Source organism: Cuculus canorus, chromosome 13 (genome assembly GCF_017976375.1).
Source record: "Cuculus canorus isolate bCucCan1 chromosome 13, bCucCan1.pri, whole genome shotgun sequence".
Lineage (NCBI taxonomy): Eukaryota > Metazoa > Chordata > Aves > Cuculiformes > Cuculidae > Cuculus > Cuculus canorus.
The window spans coordinates 21054480-21081693 of NC_071413.1; the positions used below are offsets into that span (position 1 = coordinate 21054480).

Consider the following 27214-nt stretch of genomic DNA (forward strand, 5'->3'; position numbering starts at 1 on the left):
GTGGTGGAAGTGTGCTGGGCACTGGTGGCTGTGGAGTGAGCTGGGTGGATGAATTGGGCACGGATGGGAGTGCTGGGTACCGGTGGGATCCCGTGCCAGTGGGCTGGTGCATGTGGGATGGCGCTGGGTGCGGTCGCGTTGGGCATGGGTGGGAGCGCTGTGTTACTGGTAGGATCGCGCTGGGTCCTGGTGATGGGGCACAGGCGGGATCTCGTTGGCCGGGGGTGAGAGCGCCGGGTCCCGGCGGGACGGTGGTGGGTACTGGGGGATCATCACACTGGGTACCAGTAGGGCCTCAGCGGGCAGGAACAGGAGCGCCGGGTACCGGCGGGATGGCGGTGGGTCCCGGCGGGCCGTCCCGGGGCGGTCGCGGGGCGTTCCGGGGCGGTGCGGAGCCGCTCTCCGCCCCGGGGCGGGCCCCGCGCGCTGCCGCCATGCCGCTGCTGTTCCTGGAGCGCCTGCCCTGGCCCAGCCTGCGCACCTACGCGGGGCTGAGCGGGCTGGCCCTGCTGGGGGCCGCGCTCAGCGCGCACCGCGGGCTCGGGCCCGGCCCCGCCGCCGGGGACGTGGCCGCCTTCCTGCTCGCCGACAGCCTCTGCGTCTGGGTGAGCGCGGGGGGCACGGCCTGCCCGGCCCTTCCCCAGCCCGCGGCAGCCGGGGCCTCCCAGCCGCGCCGGGGCACGTTGCTCCCTCGGCTCTCATCTCGATCTCTTTTAGCTTAACAACCCCCCCCCCGCCCCCCCCGTCCTGCCCCTGCCCCCGCTCCCCGATCCAGAGCCCCTCTCCAGCTCCTCTGGAGCCCCTTTCAGCGCTGGAAGCTGCTCTAAGGTCTCCCCGGAGCCTTCTCTTCTCCAGCTGAATAGCCCCAACTCTCAGCCTGTCCTCGTACAGGAGGTGCTTCAGCCCTCGGATCATTGCTGTGGCCTTCTCTGCGCTCGCTCCAACAGTTCCATGTCTTTCCTGAGCAGCCCAGGAGCTCTCCCGGCCCTACGCTCTGCTTTTTCCCCTCTGGGGACTCTGTGGACTCTGTGGACAGTCCTCTCGTTTTGCCCATCCCGCACGTGGAATGCTGTAGATGGAGCAAGCAGGAGGAAAGGGGGAACGGCCTCCGGCTGCGCTGGGGGAGCGTCAGACCGGATACCAGGAAAAAAATTGTCACAGACAGGGTCATGGGGCACTGGAACGGCTGCCCGGGGAGGTGGGGGAGTCGCCGTCCCTGGGGGGGTTTAAAAGACAGGTAGACAGGTGGATGAGGTGCGCGGGGACGTGGCTTAGTGGCAGTTGGGAATGATTGGACTCGATTAGCTATGAGGTCTTTTTCAACCTGGTAGTTCTATGATTGTATGTTTTCCTCCTGGTGACATCAGGTGGCATCACCAATGCAGTGTTCCTTTCAGTACTGGAAGCTGCCTTAAGGTCTTCCCACAGCCTTCTCCAGGCTGAACGACCCCAACTCTCAGCCTGTCCTCGTGTGGGAGGGGCTCCAGCCTTTGGATCATCTCTGTGGCCCCTTCTGGATTTATTCTAACAGATCTGTGTCCTTCTTATGCTGATGCTTCCTGTTCTTGGTGATAAGATTTCCTAATTTACGTATTAAAAAAAAAGTCTATCGTGAAGAGGCAAGTTTGTTTCTTGGATGCACTGGTGCAGAAAAGTGACTCTGTTAATGTTTCTAGCAAAAGGTTAAGTGACTTATCAGCTAATGTGCATGTGTTGAAAGAGGCCAGGTTTAATTTTCACCAAAAAAAAAGGCAACTGAAACTCTTCTGTGAACAATGGTTGACAGGCAGAACAATGAACAGACTCATTCTTTCCCTTTCTCTCCCTTTTGCTTTCTAAATAGGGTAAAAGTATTTGTCCCTGACTCTTATATTTCTTTACAGGTATTGGTGAACACTGCCTGCTGTTTTCTGATGTTGGTTGCTAAGCTGATCCAGTATATGGTGTTTGGTCCTCTTCGTGTCAGCGAGAGGCAGGTAAGACAGCTGTTTGTTGCCTTGGATATCTGTGATATGGCATAATTTCTTGGTGTACAACTGGTGTGGTTTTCTATATGGAATTGCTTGAAAGTACACAAGGCGAGTGAATTTTAGAACAGTTTAAATCTTACCATTTGCACCGGGCTGGAGCACCTCCCATACGAGGACAGGCTGAGGGAGTTGGGGTCGTTCAGCCTGGAGAAGAGAAGGCTCCGAGGAGACCTTATAGCGACCTTCCAGTACCTAAGAAGGGCTACAGGAGGGCTGGGGAGGGACCGTTAACAAAGGTCTGTAGTGATAGAACAAGGGCAATGGATATAAATTGGAGAGGGGCAGGTTTAGACTAGACATAAGGAGGAATTTCTTCACCATGAGAGTGCTGAGGCCCTGGCACAGGGAAGTCGTGGCTGCCCCATCCCTGGGGGGGTTCAAAGCCAGGTTGGATGGGCCTTGGGCAGCCTGATCCAGTGGGAGGTGTCCCTGCCCAAGGCAGGGGGGTTGGAACTGGATGATCCTTAAAGTCCCTTCCAACCCAAACTATTCTATGATTCTGTGCACTTACTGCTTTTGAAAATGTTGTCCAATAAAAGTGTACAGAGAACAATCTGCCTGAGAAACCCTTTACAGTTTGCTAGGGCATCCACAGCCACCAGCTTTCAGTTTATTCCTGAAGGCAACTTTTCTTTTCCCTTGCTACTGTATGTTATAAATCATCAGCTTGAAAATCCTGCTTTCTTGATGAACTTTATCAGAAATCTTTCAAGTGCTCTCTCATTTTGGAATATTTACATGTTTTCTTTTATTCTGTTTGCATTTGGCAGCCTTTCTCCGTTGCATTTTGTAGTTAGTTTTCAGCACCAGCAGGCTGAGTTCCATCTCATACCTTGTTTTGTGCTGTGATTGCTGGAGAAGCGCTTCCCATCCTCAGACGCTGAGTGGATGGTTCATCCACCCTCGGGTTTAAGAGGGAGCGGGCAGGCGCATGCCCAAAGAAGGGAGAAAATACAGAGCTGAAAAGTCAAGCTGTTTAGTCCTGCTCTTGAGCTAAGTGAGAAAGTTTGTAAAAGTTCAGCAAGAGGACTTTTTAAAACCAGGGTCCTGCAGAAGATAAAAGCAGCTGTGGTGGTTTGAATAGTATCTATGTATATTTTTTTTTTTTCAAGAAAGGCAAATGCATAAATTGCTTCGGTAAATGCAGTGGTAGTGATTTGAAGTGCGTTCATATATTTTTTTAGAAAAGTGTGTAAATGTAGTTGTTAGCAAACTAAGGCTTCTTGACACCCAGAAGCGAGGCACGTAAAGCTTTATAAATAGTCATGCATCTCTCAGAGGCTTTTGTCTTTATGATTCATGCCCTATAGTGCCTCCGAGTGAAGTGTATTTATTAAAAACAAGGCACTCTCAGACTGCATTGGGCCAGATTTTCTTTCCAGTCCACATTGACTATAAGGATGTGCAATTTTAACCAGTGATAGTTTCCGGGATATTCTCTACCCTCTTAAAAACTGAAGCGAAAGGCAGTCAGTGTGGATCTCTTTGCATTTGGATGGTGGGCGTGTGCTTCAGTTCTCATGTAAAGGAAAGCTCGTTATTAGAGTTGAAGTCAGAAATGTCAGTGTCATGAAGGAATTCTGGGCCCGTCTTAACTAAACACCTGGTGATTTCATCGTGTTCTTTAACAAAACATTTTATTTCATGAATTATTTTATCCCCAAGAAGCTGGCTTGCTCTCTGTTGCTTGAGACCATCGGATTGTTTCTTTCGTACTGCACGTGCATGGGAATAATTGTTTATCCATCCTGTTCTCCACTTTAGGCATTGTGCTTTTTAAGTGCAGGTTATCAAATACTATTCAAGATGTGTATGCAGCAGGCTTTTGCTAACGTGTTGTCCTGTTTCTAATTCCATCTTTATTTTTATTTTTCTCTTTTCCCCTCTTTCTCTCCCTTCCATGTGGATTGTTACTACAGTAACAAAATATCTTCCTTTACAGCATCTCAAGGATAAATTCTGGAATTTCATTTTCTACAAGTTCATCTTCATTTTTGGTGTGCTGAATGTTCAGACAGTGGAAGAAGTGGTGATGTGGTGTCTCTGGTTCTCTGGACTTGTGTTTCTTCATCTTATGGTTCAGCTCTGCAAGGATCGCTTTGAATATGTAAGTTTTGATTAAGGGACATGCAAATTCTGTTTCTGGTTCAGGTACTGGCTCATGATGGCTTACAAACAGATCATTTCTCCCCACCCTGCGGTGCTGAACTCGTGCACCTCCCAGCAGCTTCGAATACTTGCTTTGAAGTGTTAGTCTTACTCCTTCAGTTTCCCTATCAGACAAATGGAGCTGAAGATACTTATTTTCTTTGATAAATTCTCCTTATATGCATCCTGCAGTTATTATTATGTAACTCCATGAGATGTCTTTATAGCTGTCCTGAGTGCAAGACTCTTGGCAACAGAACACCCCTTAGATTGGTGCCCTTTGGACTTGGTCCATAGTGCCTGTTTCTCTGGATTCTGTGCTCAGGCTTCAAGCTCATTTACATCCACTAAATGTCAACTGCCAGTGTCTTCACAATGTGCAGTTCAACTTTCGCCATAAGCTGTATCCCGGTTTTACAGAATTGTTTAGGTTGCGAAAGACCTTTAAGATCATCGAGCCTAACTGTAAATCTCGCACTGCCAACTCCAGTACTGAAATACACGCACGAGACTTTTGGGCTGGTGCATGATTTTAGCTTTATTCTGTGTCAGTTATTACTGCATCGCATGGTCGAGGTTGTAAAATCGGTTTTATTCTAGAAAGCCAGAGATTCTCTTGAATGAGGGCTTGTTCGGTAACTGTGGAAGGCGGGGGGGCTGAAGGACTCCTTTAAATCTGCTATGTGTTGATACATTTGTGTTGCAGCTTTCCTTTTCTCCTACTACGCCCATGAGCAGCCACATCAGAGTCCTGAGCCTGCTCATCGCCATGCTCCTCGCCTGCTGTGGATTAGCTGTCGTCTGTGGTGTTATTGGATACACTCACGGCATGCACACCTTGGCTTTCATGGCAGCAGAGGTGAGACTTCCTTTGTACGTATCCTAGTTTATGCTTTGTTTTTCACCCCTCACTTTGGGGTATCTTGGCCTGCAGGTGGGTTTTCTTTTAGTTTCCCACAATGAAAAAAGCTCTGAAGAGCCAAACAAGCTCTCCCCTGTTTTGGAGTAGTTGCCAGATCTGCTTGCTTTCTCTCTTTAGAGTTTAAGTCTGCAGAAAAGTCTTTGTCTGAAGAAGAGGGTGAGAGGGTAAATCTGCAAGGTGATGCTGAAATCACAAGGCGGTCTATGAAAGAATAATGGTTGTGCTTCCTGAGCATTGGAGGAAGGGTTAGTTGAAATGGCTGCTGGAGAGAGTGTATGAAAGTGTAATGCGCACTTCAGCCTGTTCCTTTGGGGTTCTATTTTCTATTTCATCCCTCTCAAAAAGGAATGAGACTAACATCCTTTCCTTAAGGCATACTTGTGGGATTTGCTTCTGTTTGTGCAAAGACCTGCATCTCAACTGAGATGAGCAACTCGTGTTTGTGCACTCCTGAACCCTTGGCAGTGTGGAGTAAACGTCAGTATGGTTTTGATGTTGTGGTGGGTTGTTGTGCTCTGCCTGATGAAGCGATAATATTAAACAAAGGGGAGGTAACCAGTATAACTGCAGGCTGTGTTAGCAGATCCTTAGCTCGGGTATCAAGTAGCATGCACAGTTTATTTTTCTTCTCCTGTCTAGAATTCAGACTTGGAGTTAGTGAGGAGGAAAGAGAACAGTCAGCTGATGGTGAGAGAATATGATGCTGGTCACACCACAGTTGGATTATTTAATATGTCAGTTTACTTTTCCCTAAATGTGAGAATATGCCAGGCCAGATTTGTAATTATGCAGTGGAAGTGTATTGAAGATTTGACAGTGTCTCTAATAAGTGGGGTCTTGGTGGTGATGTGTCTCTTATCTTGGCTTGGCAGAAGGATGCACTGGCCTTGTAGCAGTGTGGTGTAGGTTTATCAGGGAGCATTACAGTGTCAAAGTTTGCCTTATTAGCGCTGCCCCCTGTGGTCTGTACCTGTTTAAGGTTGCAGAATTGGGCCCAGCTGTTTATTCCTGTGGGAGCTGTTCCGTTTGCTTATAAACAGAAGAGCAGCTCAGCCAGCGAAAATGTATGGTTCTCCGCCAAGCCATGGATCCATGCAGCCTGCTGTGCTGCTAGTTTGTAGGGAATAGGAAAAGGTCTCGTGTATAGGAAGAGGTCTCCTACCCTTGTTTGCATCAGTTGGCATTTGAGAACATTCCTGTGCTGAGACTTGCACAAGCCTGTGGGGTTTGATAGCGTGAGGTGGACTCTGGAAAGTTGTCTGATGGTGTATTGAACTCGTTTATACTTTGGCCTCCAAATATTCAAAGGCAACAAATTCCACTTCTTAATTCAGCTTTGTGTGCACAGAAGAGCTCTTTCATTTGTTTGGAATCTTCTATCTGATAATGTCTCTGACTATCACCTAGTATGGTGAAAAGCCACAGAGAGTCGTTCCCTCTTTACTCTTCTTTGAACAATTTGTGATGTTTACAAATCATTCTCTGGTTCCTTTTCTGAGTTTCCTTCCAAGCAAAAGAATACTAGTTTGTTTAATTTTCCTCACGTGAGAATGTCTAGTATCTTGCCCTTTCCTGAACCTCTTAAACAGACCCTTTATGGGTTGGGTGACCACAAATAGTTTCTTTGATTTGAATACCCAGCACTCGTAAGTGGACTAAAACATTTAGGTTTCTTCCTGTGCAGGCATGAGCAGTGACACCTCGTGGCAGTACTCAAGCTCTTAGCAAAAAGCATTAAATCTTGCAGACTGAAGTGTTTTCCTGGCAGTGGCTTTTGTGATGCTGTTTGAGAGGGACCCTGCCAAGTGTATTCCATTAGCGTGTATTTAATTACATTAAGTTACATTAAGCTATTCATCTCTCTCCTGATTATGCAAACATTGATTTAGCTTGATGCCTCAGGTTGTTCAATGAAGCAATATGGATGTTTTTCTTGGCTTTTACTTAGGCTTCCCCTTGTTCTGTGTTGTTTGTCAGCATATGAAGAACATTGTCTCCTTTACTCAGCACTAGGAAGGCTAAGGCGTCTGGATCCAGTTATGCACACCATTGCCAGGGTGGTGAGGCACTGGCCCAGGTTGCCCAGAGGAGTCGTGGCTGCTGGAGGTGTTCAAGGCCAGGCTGGATGGGGCTTTGAGCCCCCTGATCCAGTGGGAGGTGTCCCTGCGCATGGCAGGGGGGCTGGAACTGGATGGGCTTTAAGGTCCCTTCCAACCCGAACCATTCCATCATTTCTTTCCTGCAAAGGGTGGATGTGAAGTGTGCAGATGCCTAGAGAAGGATGAATTGAATAAGGACAGTCTGTATTTTTGAATAAACATTGAGTTGTTTTGCCTTAATGTATGGTATTGCAGTATTACAGTTTAGCAAGCGATGTCCAGTCTATCTTTGCACCTTTTTTGTTGTAAGAAGGAATTACTCCATTCCTATAGCAGCTGATCCTGTTCCATGCAGCTCAGTTAAGGTGCATAATGATAGTGATACTCAAATCTTAGATTTGTACCGTGCAGATAACAGTGTATTTTCCTCTGTAGGTTCTGATGCTGCATCCCTTCTCCTAGGGCTTCAGTGCCCTCCCGTCATGTGCTAACCTACGTGACTTGTGTCTGCCAGCGTCACAGAGTCTCTGGGGCATAAGTGTGTGTGTAGTGAAGCAGAGGAAGAGCTTTTGAGGTGTCAGGACTAAAAATGTCCTGCTGTACGTTTAGAACCTCAGATTAGAGTTGTATAACTTGTGATGCAATATTGTATTTTCTACGAAGTACTTCTTGTGGTAGAATGCTGAAATGCATTTCTGGAAGCAGAGGACGAATCAGAGACCAGAGCCTTTGTAGAATCAAAGAATCGTAGAATCCCTTGGTTGGAAAAGACCTTTGAGATCATCAAGTCCAACCGTACCTGTCTACTACTAAATCATATTCCTAAGCACTTCATCTACCTGTCTGTTAAACACCTCCAGGGATGGGGACTCAATCACCCCCTGGGAAGCCTCTGCCAGTGCCTGAGAACTGTTTCAGTGAAGTTTTTCCTGATGTCCAATATTGACTCAATCTGCCCTCGCTTGTCCTTTTAATTGTGATGGTATTACTGCCTCAGCACTAACCAGTATAAATAATGTCTTGGTCACCCAATGGTGAATGAAAAGGAAGCATTGAAATGCCACAGATTCTGAGTGCTGGCATATTTTAACTTCTTATAAGTTGTAAAGACTGGCTCTTCAGACCTCTGCCTGACATATGTCTCCCTTATCAGAGACTTTATGCCATATGTACTGGTTTGACACAAATTTGTGCTCTGTGGTGCATCCATCCAGCAGCTTGGATAATCCTTCTGCTTCACCATTTGCGCAGTGAGAATTTGGACAGATCTGCTTTTTCTCTGTGGTCTGTGCAAAGTTTCTCCCTAGCAAAAAAAGCCATGTGTGAGCAAGGTCCAGTCTCTTTCTGGTACCCGCATGCAGGGTAACAGGAGACAGGAGAGGGTCTTGTAGGAGCAGCTACTGTGCTAACAGAACTCTCCTAACAAAGGTGTTCGTGACGAGCACAGCATGGTGTGCTGGGTGTCTTGCTGTTACCTTCTTGACTTTTTTTTGTGCTGTTTGAATGATGTGTTTGTTTGTCTTACCCTGTACCTTCATTTGGATAAAAATTTGCACTGGGGTTTAAATAGTCACAGGAACACTTATTTTAAAGCCAACTAGTAAACAGTTGGCAGATATCTTGGACATTGTGAAGGGTTAAATATGCATGGAAACATTTTAAAAATGCTTTTTACAGATGGGAAAAATATTGCAACCAACTGTTTCATTGCTGTATTGGGAAGTCGGTGGTTTTGATAGTCGTTCTGTGCTGTTTGTAATACTTATGCTGGAGGCACGCCACCAGAGCAGTCCTACAGGAATGGCTTCAGTTGCTCGTTACAAACCCCCTGCGTCTTGGTGACCCTTGCTAAAGGCAGGGCAGTGTGGGCAGTCTCTGAACAGGGTTTGTCCTGTCCTATTTTCTTTCCTTGGGAGGAGACTACAAAAGGGCAGGGCATTGTGGGCCTGACGGGTTAGAGAGAGGTGATGAGGCCACGTTTCTTAGATGACAAGAGCCCATGGAAATGTGGTTAGTTGTTCTGGAAACAGACCTTGCTGGTGGATGTCTTTACACTTCTGATCTGCTCGTGCTTTCTGATAAATTCAGTTTTTCTCTATACTTAGACAGGAGAGGGAAGCATGATTAAAGGGGGAAGTTGCTTTTGCGGTGTTCACATCTCAAAAAAGGGGAAAAAAATATCTGAAAGCACTTCAGTGGTTCTTCCTCAAGTTCCTGCTGCTGTTTGGTTCTTCAGGTTTTTCTTGAGCAGTTGAAGGTAGGTGGTGAGATTGTGGTCTGAACGCTCACTGATCAGTGATAAGAATTGAAAAAGATAGTGTGCCCTGTACAGTGAGGGGACAAGTGGGACTTCACAGCAGTGATGCTGGTGTTCCATGAACATCATGTTTTTGAGAACAATTTCTTCCCTATCTATTGATAAGCTTTGTGTTTGTCACAGGTGTGTTGTGCACACAGTCACCTATAGTGACCGCCAGTTCACAGGAACTTGTTATGCTACAATAAAAGCGTTTTGTGTTTTAGCCGTTTAGCCCCTGCCTCTGGACCACTATCCCTGACAGAATGTTGTTAACATTTTTTGGTTTTCCACTTTCTCTACAGTCTCTGCTGGTGACTGTCAGAACTGCTCATGTGATTTTACGGTGAGTAGCTTACGTTTAGCAGGATGGTTATTGAAGAAGGTAGTACATATAACATGTTGATTGAAGAGTTCTATGTAGTTACCTTCTTGAATTGCAAACATGTTTGGAGATGAGCAAAGGTGGTTAACTTCAGCCTGTACTATTTTTAAGCATGAGTTCTGCAATGCATGGATAGATTTAGTGGGTGCTGATAGATTGAGGCGTGAATTAAGATGGATTGGTGTGCTCTATGAGGGTAAATGATACTTAATGCCATCCTACTGGGTTTCTTTTAAGATCTCTATTTCTAGGACTTTGAAAAAGTAACAGTGTGTATCTATAACGCACGTGTGTTTGCATATGTAGGACACGACATGTAGCACAGAACCTTTGTCCAAGTAACAGCCAGCATTGCAGGTCTGTCACAGAGCTATAATGCCTCAGCTGCGAAAAGCCTCATGTACTGAAAAAATGTGGGTCTGTGGTTCCTATAATTTTGGTACATGCAGGAGTTTTTTGCAAATGTTTTTCGCTCTTATATGTCAGCTGATGGTGTCTGTAATGGCACTGTGGGCTACGCATTGATTGCTTTTTGCCTTTTTAAAACGTTACCGTTTGAAACCAGTGGCATTAAAATAAAAAGTCCCCCAGGAAGGCACAGAGTGTGGGCTCAGAAAGGCACAGAATCCATATCCAGTTGTTTGAAGAATGGATAAAATAGTTGGAATGCTAGAGATATTATTTAACCAAAAAGATAGAATAATGTTGATTTCCATGCTTTTGCAGATATGTAATTCATCTCTGGGATCTCAACCATGAAGGAACATGGGAGGGCAAAGGCACTTATGTCTACTACACAGATTTTGTCATGGAGCTAACCTTGCTTTCACTGGACTTGATGCATCATATTCACATGCTGGTATGAAATACTGGACATAATACTGAGCCAATAGACTGGCCTTAAAATAAAGGCTGCTGGGTGTATGCGTTTGGTATATTTTTTTTCTTTGTTTGTTTTATGAACCATATATTAAAGAGAGGCTCTTCATTTAAAGAGGGGAATATAGTGTGGGGGTTCTAGCATTCTTTCCTCCTGTGTAATTGGAATCTTCACAAATAACTTTGCTATGGAGAATTAACTACTGTGTAATTATCTATTTATTAGGTGTTTAATTAGCTTTATCATCGAGTAATATCAGATTGAATTATTTTTGGTGGCAGCAGGGGACATTAAGCTGAACAGGTCTGAATACAGTTTATATCCTTTTTATCCATGCTGCGCTGCTTAAGTTTTGTCTGAGGGTGTAACGAGTAGCAATACCTGTGAACATTTGTGGTTATTCTGAATGGTCTCAAAACAAGAAAAATCCTTTGCTGCTCATTTCTTGATTTCTCTTTCTCTTAAGACTCGATGCAGTATGTTGTGGCTGCCTTTTGGTTGCTGTGGTGTTTGTTTCTAATCAGCCTTCTGTCTTTTTCCAAAGCTGTTTGGCAATATCTGGTTGTCGATGGCGAGCCTGGTGATTTTTATGCAGCTGCGCTACCTGTTTCACGAGGTTCAACGAAGAATTCGGCGGCACAAGAACTACCTTCGTGTGGTTGGAAACATGGAAGCTAGGTGGGCCTCTTTTTTGCTCCTCGATCTTGATGTGGACCTTGGAGTGAAGATCCTGATGAAGTAGTTGGGGTTCTTTTATGTTCCTTTGATACACAATGGCACGATGTAAGCTGGAGAGTCTTGCAAATTCAGTTCTTAAGATTTTACACTTGTAGAGTGTGCTTTTTGCATTTTATTTGTTACTGGGGGAACCCCTTTCTGCTTTAAACAGAAATGTTGGATCGACTTGTATTATAGTAGTGTTACTGGTACTGTATTACTGGCAATAAGGGAACTCCCCTGTCTGGTATTTCTTCTCCTGTAGTGTACACCCTGTTGGAGTGATGTACGCTCTGCAGAGCTCTGCCTGGTTCAGTTTTTAAACACTTTTAAACACTGGATTTGGCTGTGATAGAAAGAAATGCTTTTAATTTCATTAGGCCATACTGTTCAGTTACTTCCTGAAATAAAAGAAAAAATATTAATTAAAACCTGCCCAGCTTTAAGGATGTATTTATTAAACCTGAAGCCTGTACGTGTAATCCCAAGTGCTCTCAGCTTGACTGCTTTAGCCCATCGCCCTGTACTGAGGCAATATAGAGAAATCAAGAGGCCTACTGAGACCTAGTATCATGCCAGGTATTACTGCATCTCTGATCCAATATTTTCATCACTGAGCTATGTCCTTAGTCATTTTAAGGGCAACAGGAAGTTTTACTCTTTCTGTGCATTGCTATACCATTTTCATTGTGGAACTTCGGTGGGTTTGACTAGCTCTCATGCCTGCTGCTGTAGTCCAGAGGGAGAAGACTGGCTTCTTTAGAAATTCCCAAGACTTTGTGAAAAGTTGTTTAATGGCTGTAAAATCAGGTTAAGAGCTACATATCAAAGTTCATTCACAATGCTTTTTTTTTTTTTTTCAGTAAGATGCAGCTGCTAAACCCCTTTAAGCTGCTCACAAAGCTATTCTGAGTTGCAAATGTCTGAGCGACTTTGTGTTTTTGTCATTTTGATTGTTCTGGAAGAGCCACATTCTGGCTTCCTCCTGAAGCTGCCAATGGCAGCGAGCTCTCTGCCGTTGTGTAGTTGTTTTTCCGGTATATTCCACACGAGCAGTGCTGTGAAATGTTGTTATACCACTCATCTCTGTATTGTCCGTGTTTGGGTACCAGGCAGTAGCTGTTTGCATGATGCTGTAGTTCAAAAAGAAAAAAGATATCAAAGACAAATGAGGGCTGGCAAAATCTGATGCCAAAGTTAGTCAGACCTTAAATGCTTACGATCCCAAGAAGACATCTTAATACATACACTATTAAAACTCATTTAGAAAAATGACATAAACCAAATCTATACAGATTCTAACTTGAGGTTCTCAGCTTAATGATCATGCTTCTTGGAAGACACTAAGTCAAAGCTTTTTGCACTTAGAATGTTGGTAGTTAAGTGAAAAAAATGTGCCTGTAAGAAGGCATGGGAGGGCTCTGTGTGTGTGTCCTCCTTTGCAGTACGAGTTTGTGTTCTGGAAAAATGTGGAGGGTAAGGTTTTGTCAATGCAGGATTCTCTAGACAGGAGGCCATGCTGAGCTGGTGTAGTCATGACTTCTGTCTCTGCCTTTTTCTTCTTTGTAGGTTTGCAGTTGCGACACCCGAGGAGCTAGCAGTCAATAATGATGACTGTGCCATTTGCTGGGACTCCATGCAGTCTGCACGTAAACTCCCTTGCGGCCATCTCTTCCACAAGTATGTTTCTGGTGCTGGAGGGGATGGGAAGGATATTTGGGCATGTCTGAAAGTTACAGCAGGGTGACAAATAAACTATCAGCAAAGCTGTGAATGCTTCCTGCCTGGGTCGTTGTGGTCTGCTTCTACTAGCAAAGTACAAGTCATGTTCACTTTAGTCATTTGGGTGTTTGAGTTGTTTCACCTGATGCATTCTTTTTCCGCCAAGCTAAGAGTGTGCCTCTTATCAGCTAACACGTAGATAGTGTCGAGTTATATCTCAATTGCAAGTCTGTGCTCTGCCTTGCTGCATAGCTGCTTGGTAGAACACACTCTTTTCCCCCTTTACTTTATCCTATACATCACCTCTACCATGAGGGTGTGTTGATTTTCAGGTGTGGAAGAAAAATGTGGGTTAGATCCTTAAGTACACTTCAGATATTTAAAGAGACAACAGGGAATATTTTTATATGGTGCATCCTTGTATGGTGGTGCATCCTCCAGGGCAGTTGTGGAGGCCAGGCCTGACTGTATGGTTTCATGGTGAGGATGAGTCCAACAGGGCTGTATAAGAGATTAACTAAATTAGCCGAAGAGGACCCTAAGCAGATGGTAGCTGCAACTGGGAGGCTCTTGGGCAAAGAATCTGCCCGTATGGTGTTTCTTACACTCACTCAGTAGTGAACAGTAGCTTGTGGAGACAGTGAGCTGAGCTAGACGTGCCTTGTCTTAGCTCTTTGATAGCAACGCTTACATTTTCATGCTCATGCTTAAAAATGAGAGGAGATACAGGAATTAACCAGAAGTTTCTGAAGTGCCATGTGATTACCATGCACTATCTGTTAAATTGTCCCTGCGGTGTCACATAAGCAGGTTACTTTCTGCCAACAGCTTTTTACTATTCTGGGAACTGTCAAACCAGAGGTTATAATCCATGTGCTAATTTGTTGTCATTTATGACAAACCTTGCCATAAATATTTATCTGTGTTCCAAGAAGTCTCTAATGAGATAATGTGCCTCTGTAGCAGAAACTCGTCTCCCAGTGCTATTGAATCATATGAATATTTAATCACCTACTGAGCACTTGAGAAGCCCAGGGTCTTCTCTTCAGGAAGCTGTTTTCTCTGTGTTTAAAAGGATCCTTTTATATTTTTTCTGAAGCTAAGTTACACTTAACCTCCTTGGCGCATTTAGGGAGGGAACATGTTGCAGTGGATGACTTAAGTTTGCATAGAAACGGAGTTGTAATTAATAACCCTATTTACAGGATTTCTCTCCTCAGAAAAGCCTGGTGATTTTGCCAACAGGCTAAACATTGTGTCCATTCTCAGTTACATGGGATTTTTTTTCATAGCCAGTTTATTTGGACTAGAAGACATGTCAAGGAAGAATCATACTGCTGAGGTCAACATTTTGCCTAAATGTTAAGGAAGTTTAATAGGAGTGGGAGTCCAAATCTTTTAGTCTCTATTGAAACTCTTATCTTTTAGGAAGCAGTCACCTTCAAGAGTTGTTGCTCTGAAATGTTGACAGCCTTGACCTGTTGTCAGTCCTTCTTCTGCTGAGGTGCTGTAGGAGGCCGAGTCCTTCTCCCCATGCAGTACCGAATGGGTATAACCACGGCCGGCTTGCTGCAAGCCTTTAGGGGTTGATGCTGGTGCCAGCTGATGTGTCCATTCCAGCATCTCAGTGGCTGAGCTGTTGAGGAGCAGCAACGTGGTGATAGCTTATGTCCCCCTGGGTGTTTCACAGGTGTTCTTTGCTACGACTGTAGCAGAGGTTTGAGCTGGCTCTGTGCAAGGTGGTTTTCCTGTGACGATGGAGATGAAGTTGGACAGCACTGGTGATGCCAACGTGCTGGGTGTGCCGATGACTGAGGTGATGGAAGACGGTAGATTTTTACTGCAGTGCTTTGGTTGTTTCTGGGAAACCCATTACTAATTTCTGAACACTGCATATCCCTCCATTTAAATATGATGAAAACCACTTTGGTACTATGTCTGCATGATGCAGCTTCAGGAGTTGTGTAGAGCGCTGGTATCCTTGACTTTGCTATAGTCCTGCGATGAGGGCTATTTCCTTGCTCTGTCAGCCCCAACCTGTGATCTGTTCCTTTACTCCATTGGCAGATGGGCAATTTGGGAAACGAATTGATTTGATCTTTTATATACCTCTACCTTTCTAAAGTGTTTTGAGAGCTGCTGCTGGAAAAAAGCCCCCACTGTGCAAGTGTGTAATACTGCGATGTGTTCAGTTCTGTGAAATTCACTTCTTCCACACTGAAAGTTAGGTTTAACGTGCTAACAAATACTGCGGCTGGGTCATATCAGTCTGAATCAAAAAGTAAACACAGTTGTGAGTGTTTAAACCTGCATTTCAAACACTTCTCGCTTTCTGCAAGGCAGTGAATGTTTAGACTTAAGTAAACATTGTAATGGCACAGCACTGCTTGGTATTAATAAATCATACAATTATAGAATGGCTTGGTTTGGAAGGGACCTTTAGGCCCCTCTAGTTCCAACCCGCTGCCATTGGCAAGGACACCTTCCACTGGATCAGATTGCTCAAAGCCTAATCCGACCTGGACTTCCCAGAGTAGTGCTCATTTCAGTGTTGGTGTGGGTATTGATAATTTTGAAAAGATGTTTGCAAAGCCTTGGAGGTGCCATTGCCACATTGCAGTAGCAGAATTGTGAAGATGTGTCATTGTATCTTAGATGCTTGTACATTTTCTTTTGTCCTTTTTCAGTTAAGGGTGGTGAGAGAAGTGCTTTTTTTCCCCTTCCAGGCAAAACTTGCTTGTTCCGAGCTAGAGGGACAACAAACTTGGAGAGTGTTTTGATGGATCTGTTAGAGCGAGTCTAGAGGAGGCCACAAAGATCATCTGAGGGCTGGAGCACCTCCCCCTATGAGGACAGGCTGAGAGAGCTGGGGTTGTTCAGCCTGGAGAAGAGAAGGGGAAACCTTAGAGCAGCTTCCAGTACTGAAAGTGGCTCCAGGAAAGCTGGGAAGAGGCTCTTGGTCAGGGAGTGCAGGGATAGGACGAGGAGAAATGATTTTAAGGTGAAAAAGAGGAGATTGAGATGAGACCTTAGGAAGAAACGTTTCCTGTGAGAGTGGTGAGGCCCTGGCCGAGGTTGCCCAGAGCAGTGGTGGCTGCCCCATCCCTGGAGGTGTTCAAGGCCAGGTTGGATGGGACTTCGTGCAACCTGATCTAGTGGAAGGTGTCCCTGCCCATGGAAAGGGCTTGGAAGTGGATGGGCTTTGAGATCCCTTCCAAGCCAAGCTGTTCTATGATTCTGTGCTGAGTTTGTGATAAATCTGCATGCTTGCTTATAAAAAATGAACACTTGAGTATTTTCAGCTGAAAGAAATACGATCTCTGTGTCAGAATCATCAGGAGCTCGTCAAGTATAGATGACAAATTACCTCTGAGCAGTGTGTGTGTGTGTGTGCATTTGTTGGTGTTCTGTACAGGGTATGCTACAGCTGCTTGATGTACTTACGATACTGATGTGTTGGAAAAATGCTGCAAGCTCACCACGGTATTACTCTTTTCCTGTCAGCTCATGTCTGCGCTCCTGGCTGGAACAAGATACATCTTGTCCCACCTGCAGAATGTCACTTAATATCACTGACAGCCATCATGTGAGGGAAGATCACCAAAGGGAAAATCTGGATGAGAACCTGGTCCCAGTGGCAGTGGCAGAAGGCAGACCACGCTTGAACCAGCACAATCACTTCTTCCACTTTGACGGTGAGCTAAGCAGATTTAGTGCTGTTGCTTAGATAAATGAAGGGAACAGCCTTCTGTAAAAGGGAATTCTGTCCATGTTTCAATTGAATTTTAAACTGTGTGTCTACTTATGTTTCTTACAGCTGTTTTGTAAGAACTCGGGTAAGTGTGTCTGAAGTTGTCCGGAGCTTTCCTGAAAGATTTTGTACGAGAGCTCCCTTTGACTTCATTTGTCGTGGTTGGCAATTTTACTGTTGACATTTACTCATTGCGTGTGATGTTGACCAACAGAATGGGAAATTCATGTCTTATTTTGTTACCAGGTGGCTGGTTAATCAGCGGCAGTCAAGGAGGAAGAAAACCTATATGGTGCAGTCTAAAAGTTGATCTTTCCCCTATCCCTAGCTGATGTGAGGTTGTTAAAAATGTGTTTGCCACTCAGTTTGCAATAAATGTGCAGTGCTTGGTTAGGTGAAGAAGTCTGTAGAACCTTGCTGTTAGGACGGATTGTGTAACTGGAGCAGTTGTACATGGTTCTTTTTCAGTGTTGTCTTAAGCACTTGCAAAGCAGATATGATTTCAGACTGTGATGAGTTCTCTGTGTGCAGACAAACTTGTTCTGAAAGAGGCAATTTCTGTTGCTTATCTTCCAGATTTTTGTTTATAGTGCTGTTATCAGCACGTGCTTGTTTTCCACAGTTCCCCAGGTTTTTGACAGGAGTCTTGTTCCTTCTCATTAGATTTCATTAGTGCAAATACTCAGCTTTGGCCTCTGTCCTTGTGGAGCTCCCATCACACAGTTGAGGTACTTCAAACTTACATAGGGATCCATTCTTTGTCTGCCCTGGTTTTGCAGTCTTTGGAGATTGTGGGAGGAGAATAATGAGCAGAGAAGGGTTAGACATTTCTAGGTACACTGTGACTGGCTGATACCTTCTTGCTCCCGCTTTTGGGGTTCTTTAGATCTCCAAAAGACATTTATATTCAGAATGCCACTCTGGTCTTGGATAGCTGTCCCCCACAGTGCTCCTCTGTGGCTTGTAGACCTGCAAAATGACTATGAAGATAGAGGAGAAGCAGCACAGAGCAAACCCTGGGTTTATTGAAATGGAAATGCAGAAGGAGGAAGGAGCCAGCCATGTACCCTACTCTTTTGATCCCAAGCACGCAGTGGCAGCAGTCACTTTGTTTGGTTGCTCTGTGTGCCTTTGTAGTACCATTTTCCGAGTGCTGCCAGGCAGGAATAGCTGACACATTTTGGGACCAGGCTCAGACTATTTAGAAGCTGGCCTGGTTTTAGTAAAATTGCTGGAGTTACTAATGTATCACAGAACTGAATTTGGCTCTGGGTTATTTTAGTTTTCCCTTTAATGGGAATATTAAAACAGAGAAAACAATAATGTGTTGTTATCTTGATCCTCTTCTGGCCCTTGAGAGTGTTAAGCCACTATGTTACGTGTGTTTCAAGAGAGCAGGCAGTTGCTGATTTAGTCCAGCCATGTGTGTGTTTGGAGACCTCAGGGATGGATTGCACTGCAGAACCCCGTATGTACCTTGTGGAAGTATGAAGATTTATGTTAAATACATGTAGAAGTACTTCGCCCACTTTAAGGTTTGTATTCTTGTGTGACTTTTTTGGTCATTTCTCATTCTCAGGCTCTCGGATTGCCAGCTGGCTGCCCAGCTTTTCAGTAGAAGTGATGCACACGACAAACATCCTCGGTATCACCCAAGCCAGCAACTCGCAGCTTAATGCTATGGTAAGTCTGTCCTAATAGCTTGCACCTCAGCCTTCCTGTTTGTGTTGTAGCAGGGAAAGAGGTACTTGTAGATGGAGCACATCAGAGGGAAGGAAGTCAAAACAGTGTTTAGATGCTACATGAAAGCTATTCTTTTGAGGGAGAGAAGCTTTGTTTTACTGAGGTTAAGGCTATATATTGGTTCAAAAGTGCAAATGGGACAGTACAGGCCTGGAGGTAGGTAAATGAGGGAGAAAAATTACATGTGTAGATAAGCAGGCTTTTTCTCAGCTCGCTCAGTGCAACTAAGTGCAGCTTTTTTCAGTACTTACCTTCACTCACAACTTGCAGTAGCGAAGGGTGTGAGTCTGTAACTGGAGGATTTGGCTGTTGGTCAAGTGGTAACTGATCAAACCCGTTCTATAGCTTTTGATTGTTGTTAGTATTTATTTTTAATAACACCAAACTCCAAGATAGCTGTTGCTGCTTGAGTGTCTTGTCAGTCTGAGCTGGAGCGCTCTGTAGCACATCCAATTCTTGCTTGTTCATGATGATGGTGGTAGTGTTGAGGATGGAATCTTCATACATAAATACTAATGTAACAAAAAGAGAAGGATATGGCCTCATGAAACACACAACTAATTTAATTTGAGAAGTGCTGTTTCCTTTGAGTTCCTAAAATGCCCTATGGCATGTTAATAAGTGTTCAGTGAATTATCCCATAAAAGTGACGGAATTTGCAGAATGTGAGGTCTCTCCCATAGCCTTCACTGCTGTTTAGGCGTCAACGGGATAAGGCCCAGTTTCAGGGGATCTGAGGTAGGGAGCAGGAAGGTATTGGCAGGTGATTTAGTACTTAAATATGCAGGACTCTCCATCTAAGGTACTTTAATTATTCTTTTACTGAATACAGTGACATAAATTGGCTTTTTCTAAAGGTGAATACTGATTTCTTAGTGGTGTGTGTTATTAAAAGTACAGTAGCTACTTATATTAAAATGCCTACTTCAAAGGAAAAGCTCAGGTTAGTGAACTATTATAGATGGCACATTTTTAGTAGAAAATAAGTGGAATTCTCCTTTGTGTTACTGAATGAAAACCTAAGGAAGTATTTCAAGGGAAAGGCCAGAGGCTGAAATACTAGATCGGTTGTTTTGGTCCCAGGTTAGTACAATGGAGAGTTAGGTTTGCTTGCATTCAAATTCAGCTGGTATGTAGTTTTTGCTTTGCTCTCAAAACTCCTTCCAGCCTTCTTTTGTTGTTGTTCTCATTCCTCCCTACCCTATAACTTTCACCATTAGTTAAAATATGGATTTTAATATTTAATGATAGTGAATAAAACTTATTCCACTTGTGCTTACTGGGACCATTTCGGAACCCCTCTGGGATAAAGAAAAATATTTTATTTTTTCAGTGTTGATCTAACTTCCAGTCACTTGTGAATTTTATGTAGATCTTAATTTAAAAGGCTGTCATAAAAAGAGGGTTGGGAAGCTCTTGAAGCCTTTGTGCATCTACAAGCACTGTTCAGAAATCTAAATTTTTGGGACTGTGTAGTGTCTCCATAGGAGTTTGTTTGCTGATGGCTTCAGTGAAGTCAAAATATTGCCCTGTAAGTCCGTGCCAGCATGGGTTTTCTTTCTCTTGTTTTATTTTCTGTGCCTGAGTTGTCACATCATAAACAGCATCTTTGAACTGTTTGGTATTTGTCTCTTGCTGCTGAGAGACTTTCAGCTTTTTTTCACTGCTGATACTTACTGTATAAACCTTGTTTTCTCCAGGCCCATCAGATTCAGGAGATGTTCCCTCAGGTTCCTTATCATTTAGTTCTACAAGATCTACAGCTGACGCGTTCCGCAGAGATCACCACTGACAACATCTTAGAAGGGCGCATCCAGGTGCCTTTCCCCACACAGGTAAGTTGTAAGATCATGCACCTGAAATGACTGATTTTCTTACATGCCATAGAACCAAGCTGGTTAATACTGAGGCACTGGTGAATCCAGCTTGGCTTAAAGCAGTATTATTCCTCAGATGTTACCTGTATAAAGGTGTTGCAGTCAGAAGTGCCAACCCAGTTTTGGCAGTCCAAGTGTGTGTTAAATCTCCATCTGACTCAATTAGAATGTCTCGCAGCGGTGTATGATTGAGGTATACGTATCTGTTCCTTGCTGTGGCTCTTAGAAGGCCTTTTAATGTATTCACATGGGTCTCAGGTGTGCTTTAGTGATATCCATTTGTAATACAGGGTATTTTCTTTATGAAGGAAAGTTGGAGTCTCTCACCCGTGCCCTATAGCTTACCCCTTCTTGATGTGATTGGACTGCAGGATGCATGGAGTGCTTGCCTGTACAATCTTAAACATGTTATTTAGTGGCAGAAGTCTAGTAAAAGAACCTTGAGATTTGTTTTTCCTTTGTTTAAATCTCTGTAAATGCAGTAAATTCAGTCATGTACCAAAAATACATTAAAAACACCCTAGCCAGACTAGAGACAAATATTTTCTCAGTTAAAGCAGCTCTTCTGGGTCACTCTTGTTCAGAGCCTTTAGAACATTTCCAGTTGATTTCTCTGCTGAGAGATAATTGAATTGTACCACTTACGAAGCTTTTCTGCAAAGAAAGTAGTCACAAAATGATGCCTTGTTCTTAATTAGTGATAGCAAATTTCAGTAAAGCAGTCTGGGGACAATGTTTCTGTTAATAAGAATATTAAATTCTGGTTCTGTGCTCATCAGATAGGACTGTTATCGGGAGTCTGCGCGTGGGGAAGCACAGAGAACTCTTTCACACAGTGCATTCTGTTTATTGCTAGCTTATCTGTTTCTAAATTGAACATAACACATGACGTTGCAGAGAACAAAGTTGGAATGCGTTCAAAGCACTTGTTATTGTTTTGCCATTTCACACACTGTATTAAACCCATGATGTTTGCATTTCAGCGTGTGGATAGCATTAGACCTGCATTAAACAGCTCTGTGGAGCGGCACAGTACTGATCAGGAGGATACTGAAACTGTCACCCAGGTAAAGTGGCATAAAAATGGGCGAAAAGCACAATTAGAAGCTGTGTGAACAGATAAGGGCATTTTGTTCAGTTCCACATCGGGCTGGTGGAGCCCTTCTTTGCATTTCACACCAGAACTCATACTGTCAGGCAACTGCAGTAAGAGTTCAGCATAGTGCTTCTGCAAAGACCGATCTGAGTGCTCTTCTTTTTCCTCCTTGAAGGCAAGCATTCTCAAGTGACACAAAGAGCAGAAAAAGGTCATGTCTGTTCATGTCTGGTCAGGCCCAATGTCTGTCTGTGGAATATAAAGAGCAGGATACTTTGTTCTTCCCCTTCATTCTTCCCATTCTGTACCGCTCCAGACACTTCCTTTAAAATGAGTAGTATTTCTCTTCTGGATATAAGAAGTCTTTTGTGTCCTGGAGGAAGCACTGAGAGACAGTGGGAAGCTTTGGTGTGAATGGAGTGGGATACAAACAAGACCAAAATTCCTGTTTTACTTATCAGCAATCGTTTTACTTATAAAGCACAAAAATGGGTGTTGCTGTGTTTCACTAATGGCTTTGTTAAACGGCGTGTTCTAGCTGAACTGTGATGGAAGAAAAAAATAATTAGCCTGTCAGTAGAGTAAGGTCTCATTCCACTTTTATTTTCCCTGACTATGGAAGCAAAATCATGAGGGCTTCTGTTTTATAAACCTCCCTTTCTGTCAGCTTAGAGAGAGAGTGAATTTGTGAGGTGTATGACTTTCTGCTTCTGCAGCCTTTAGTAATGTAACTAGGAAACCTGTTACTCCTGAAAGTGAACTGTGGCAGCTCCCTCGTTAGCAGCTTGCAAGACAGAAAAACCTTTCCTTTAGTTTGGTACTGCAGTTGAGGCTGAAGAAGGGGTGGTGGAGGTGGGTATAGGTGTTTGATAAGAGCCTGGGGTAGGTGATGAGCCACGAATGTGTGCTTGCAGCCCAGAAAGCCAACCCTATCCTGGGCTGCATCAAAAACAATGTGACCAGCAGGGCACGGGAAGCATTCTGCCCCTCTGTTCTGCTTTTGTGAGACCTCGTCTGGAGCCCTATGTTCAGCTCTGGAGTCCTCAGCACAGGAGGGGCATGGATCTGTCAGAGTCAGTCCAGAGGAGGCCACAAAGATGATCCAAGGGCTGGAGCACCTCCCGTACAAAGACAGGCTGAGAGAGTTGGGGTTGTTCAGCCTGGAGAAGGTTCTGGGGAGACCTTAGAGCAGCTTCTGGTACTGAAAGAGGCTCCAGGAAAGCTGGGGAGGGCTCTGGATCTGGGAGGGCAGGGATAGGATGAGGGGGAACGCTTTTAAGCTGAAAGAAGGAAAATTGAGATGAGATCTTGGGCAGAAATGTTTTCCTGTGAGGGTGGGGAGGCCCTGGCCCAGGTTGCCCAGAGCAGCGGTGGCTGCCCCATCCCTGGAGGGGTTTGAGGCCAGGTTGGATGGGGCTTGGAGCCCCTGATCCAGCGGGAGGTGTCCCTGCCTGTGCTCTAAATGTTGACAGCTTCTAACAGTCCTTGCCTGTACACTTGATAGATGCTGTGCACATCCTTTTTTCCAGTTGTGCATTGAAATGCTAACACTTAGAGCAGTGTGCATAATGCTCGACACGCTTGCTCTCTATCCCTGTCATATTTTCCCTCCCTCCCCCCTATTCTGACTGTGGTGTTACTCTATAAGAACAGATCCCTGAGTAGCTGTAGCTGTTTTCTGCAAGCTAGTATTTTCAGGTGTTAAAATGTATTTAAAGATAATCCTTTAAAATGTTTTGTGTGTTTGTTTGTGTGTTTCTGTAATCCTGGGTGGAGACCGGGTAGGACTCCTCGGACCTAATTGTAAGCTATTATAAAGCTGGAGCTTGCCTGGTGCAGCTTTTGCTGTGTCGCCTTGAGAATCTGCATTATTGTCATTGCTTAAGTACTTGGTGACTCTTTGTAGAGACAGTCCTGACACATTCCTTGGCTTTCATGAAACTAACTCTCTTTCTCTCAGAGCTTGATGGAGGAGCAGTTTCTGTAGTGTCCAGGTTTCTCTATCTGAGATCTACTGTCATACTGAGGCATGTCATAAACTTTACTTCAATTAGTTTTGATATTTCTGTCTCTAAAATCTCCTTGGTAGCCACTCTTCTTCTCAGATGGAGGAATGAGCTCTGGGTATTGATGTTTGCGTCTTTGTAACATTGCAGGAAAAAAAAGCTTAAGATAGCTTGCATCTTCTGCTACACATGGCCCAGGGAAATAAAGAAAGTGATCTTGTCTGATCATCAACCCACAATCATAGAATGGTTTGGGTTGGAAGTGACCTCAAAGCCCATCCAGTCCCACCCCCCTGCCATGAGCAGGGACACCTCCCACAGGATCAGGTTGCTCCAAGCCCTATCTAACCTGGCCTTGAACACCTCCAAAGAGGGGGCAGCCACCGCTGCTCTGGGCAACCTGGGCCTGTGTCTCACCACCCTCACTGTAAAGAATTTCTTCACTGCCTGACGTCAGCAGACCCAGAGGAACCAGTATGGAGCAACCGGACTGGTGCTTCCGATTGCTACACAGTTTGACACAGAGAAGCAAAGCTCTGCAGGGTAATCTTGGCCCTGAGTCCAATCCATGGGATCATTCTGTGGAGCTCTCACTTCTTCATCTGGCACGTGGTATTACTTTGAGGCACCCTATCACGTTATCCCAGCATACCAGTGTGTGTGGTATGGGGATCCCTTCCATAAATTCTAGCACACTGGGGGTTTTGCTGAAATTGGCTGAAAACATGTACTACTGTTTGAGGCTGCAGTGTTCCTACTGCTTTCATATGGCCCTTGGTTCACGTGGTTGAGGGGAAGTGGTGCTTGTCTTGGTTTCTGCTCTCTGAAGGCGTTGCCTTGGGGAGATGGTGTTACTGGTACGTCTCTAGGGCTTTGGAATGACTCAACTTGTTTTGCACGTCAGCTGCTGAAGCCTGTGTGTTGCACGCTGTGATGCTGCTGGGACTTGAGTGGAGCCCACGTAAGCAGCTGCTGAGGCTCCTGCAGTGGTTAGGCGAAGGCCTGAAACTGGGCCGTAGGAGCTGACTTGGCTAATACCTCTCCGATGCATCCTACTTGCTTGAATACTCCTCTGGGATACCAAATGATGGCTAAATCCTTAAGCCCTTCACTGAAGTGATTTGTTTCTTGGCGCTACCACGTTCAGTAACATCTTGCTTTTCCATCTCAGTGCTGATCTGATTGTATATGACAGGATGTGATCAGAAAATGCTGTTTCACCTATGCTAGTTCGCCAGCGTCATCATTCATCAGCTCAGATTTCACGTTAGTGTTGTCGGCCAGCTGTCAAGGGTGAGGAGGGTAGTGTGTGCAGGGCTGCCAGCTTCTCTTATTGACACGCCGTGCTTGGGACGGTTGCCAGCCTCCCTCCGGCAGCCCAGATACATGATAATTTCGGTGAACCGAAGCCTCATAAATTCCCTTCTCAAGCAGTCATCCTCTTTACAGATCCATTTGCCATTCTTACTATATAGATTTCTGCTTTTTCAGCTCTTTACTGTTGTGTTGCTTGTCAAGTCAGCTGCAAAGTCTGACTAGTTCAAGTGCCCCGTTTTCGTAGAGCATTAATTATGAGTAAATAATGTTTGAGATTACTTTCTAGCATAGCATAAAAGACAGAGCGTTATAGAACACAGGCAGTTTGAACACGTTTTGAAATAGCTTTGTTCTGTATTTTGGCTGGAGTTTTCCATAGAGCCCAAGGGAATTGATTAGAGCAGGTAAGAGTCTTCGTTCTTCCAGTGCCTCAGATAATGGCAGTTCTTTGTAGCTTGTGGATTTGATGCGAAGAAGTGCTCTTAGCAAATTTTGCAAAGCCTTATGACTTTTCTCCTTTTCTCTTAGACTGAGAGAGTGCCACTTGAACTGAACTCAAGACTGGAAGAAATGGAATTCAGCGAAATGGAAGCAGAGCCTAGTGAAGCAGAAGATTTTGAGGCCAGGGGAAGTCGCTTTTCAAAGTCAGCTGATGAAAGACAGCGTATGTTGGTTCAGCGGAAGGAGGACTTGTTGCAGCAAGCTCGAAAGTATGTTCCTTCCTAAAACTCCAGCCTGGCCACTCGGTTGTAGTTCCCTAGAATGGATTTCAAATGGATTATGACCACTGAGAGCCTGGGTTGATGCAAAAAGTAGTAAGAGGAATGATTATATCTACCATAACAGGCTCAGGGTGCTCTTTAAGGCAACCACTGCTCATAAACCCAGTTCTGAAAGAGCATCATGTGTCCCAAGATGTACACAGCTTCCTAAGTTCTTGTTCCAAAGCTCTTTGAAATCAGAGGATGATTTCTACAGCGTCAATGGGCTTTAGTTTGACCTGTAATAAGTGAGAAAGTGTTACATGGGTTGAGTCCTTTAGTCACCTGTAGCTTGTCACCTGGCATAGGTGTCAGCCCACACTACGTATGCTGTTACACCTGAAATTACTGTCAGGCACCGCTCTTTCCAACACAGAATGAGTATTTTAAGCACAAAGCAACACAGAATCAACAGGTGACTAAAGTGTGCCAGGAGAGCTCATGACCAGTAGGTGAACACCACTGAAGAGAGAGTGACAAACTTTGTTTCTTTGAGCCCAATTAGTAATAGGTGTCATAGGCAGAGTTTAGCTTCTTTTCACGTGTTCCAGTCATGTTGGTGAACTTACTAGCATCCAATGGCTGATTAAAAAGAGAAGGAAGGGTGCTTTACTGGTTTTAGCATTTGTAACAAATGTTGTCCCTTCCTTTGTATCACAGTGAGACTACTGAAAGGGTCTACAAAAACTACGTCATGAGTCCTGTGATGTTATCACACTACCTACGCTCTTTTTTCACATCCTGCACACAGTGAAATGCCTTTGTATAACTGGGGGTATGACACCTTTTACAAGTTTGTCTATAAATAGACTTGCTCCTTCAATGATTTTTCCTTCGTGTTTGAAAAAGTAATTTATGGAGACAGAGTATTTCTGACTTTCTGGTTTTCTGGTTCTCTTCCTGCCCTGAAGAGCTGTGCAATTGCAAACCACCATGTTTTGTGTAAAAATCCATTAGGATGTTAACCCTAGCAGCTGCTTCCTTGTATTTTTGCCTTATCTTACACTCGGCAGCCCTAGTGCCCCTTCTGTCAAAGGCTTATTCGTCATCATGAAGTCACTTCTTGTGGTGGACACTGCCCTACTTATAAGTGGTGGGATAACAGGAGTGGAGAGATGCGGTGACTCACCTGCAGCCTCAGTGAATGGCTCCAAGTGAATGGCTCTTACGTTGTGGATGTACCAGTGAAGTATTTTCCGGAGCCAAAATGATGTGGGTTCTGGTCACCCATCTTTTCCTTTTTCCTCTTGCAGGCGTTATTTGAACAAAACCTCTGATGAGGAATTGACCACAGAGAAGCCCTCTCCTCTGCCTGAGGGAGCATCCGCCGATCCTGTCACCTTGCGTCGCAGGACGCTTGCAGCTGCTGCTGAACGGAGACTTCAGATGCAACAAAACTCTTAGCGCTCATTGCCCCTCCTTCCTCCTCCTCGTGAGCAATGTCAAATAAATAAATTTAATACA

The 27214-nt window shown here is 44.6% G+C and overlaps 1 protein-coding gene across 1 annotated transcript; it reads left to right on the top strand.

Annotated features, from left to right (window-relative positions):
• Positions 1 to 400: 400 nt before the first annotated feature.
• AMFR (autocrine motility factor receptor) lies at positions 401 to 27214 on the top strand. The gene is made up of 14 exons (XM_054078641.1): positions 401 to 605; positions 1884 to 1976; positions 3973 to 4137; positions 4885 to 5037; positions 9801 to 9841; positions 10607 to 10739; positions 11305 to 11438; positions 13047 to 13157; positions 16704 to 16894; positions 18530 to 18633; positions 20394 to 20528; positions 21554 to 21637; positions 25518 to 25699; positions 27004 to 27214. Exons 1-14 carry the CDS (start codon positions 435 to 437, stop codon positions 27152 to 27154), a joined length of 1848 nt encoding a protein of 615 aa, XP_053934616.1. The 5' UTR covers positions 401 to 434; the 3' UTR covers positions 27155 to 27214.

What these genes read in the sequence shown, in the direction of transcription:
- AMFR (XM_054078641.1), top strand. Translation starts at nt 435, where the DNA reads ATGCCGCTGCTGTTCCTGGAGCGCCTGCCCTGGCCCAGCCTGCGCACC. An exon ending in TTCGTGTCAGCGAGAGGCAG is followed by an intron (nt 1,977 to 3,972) that starts GTAAGACAGCTG and finishes CTTCCTTTACAG; the next exon opens with CATCTCAAGGATAAATTCTG. An exon ending in TGGCTTTCATGGCAGCAGAG is followed by an intron (nt 5,038 to 9,800) that starts GTGAGACTTCCT and finishes CTTTCTCTACAG; the next exon opens with TCTCTGCTGGTGACTGTCAG.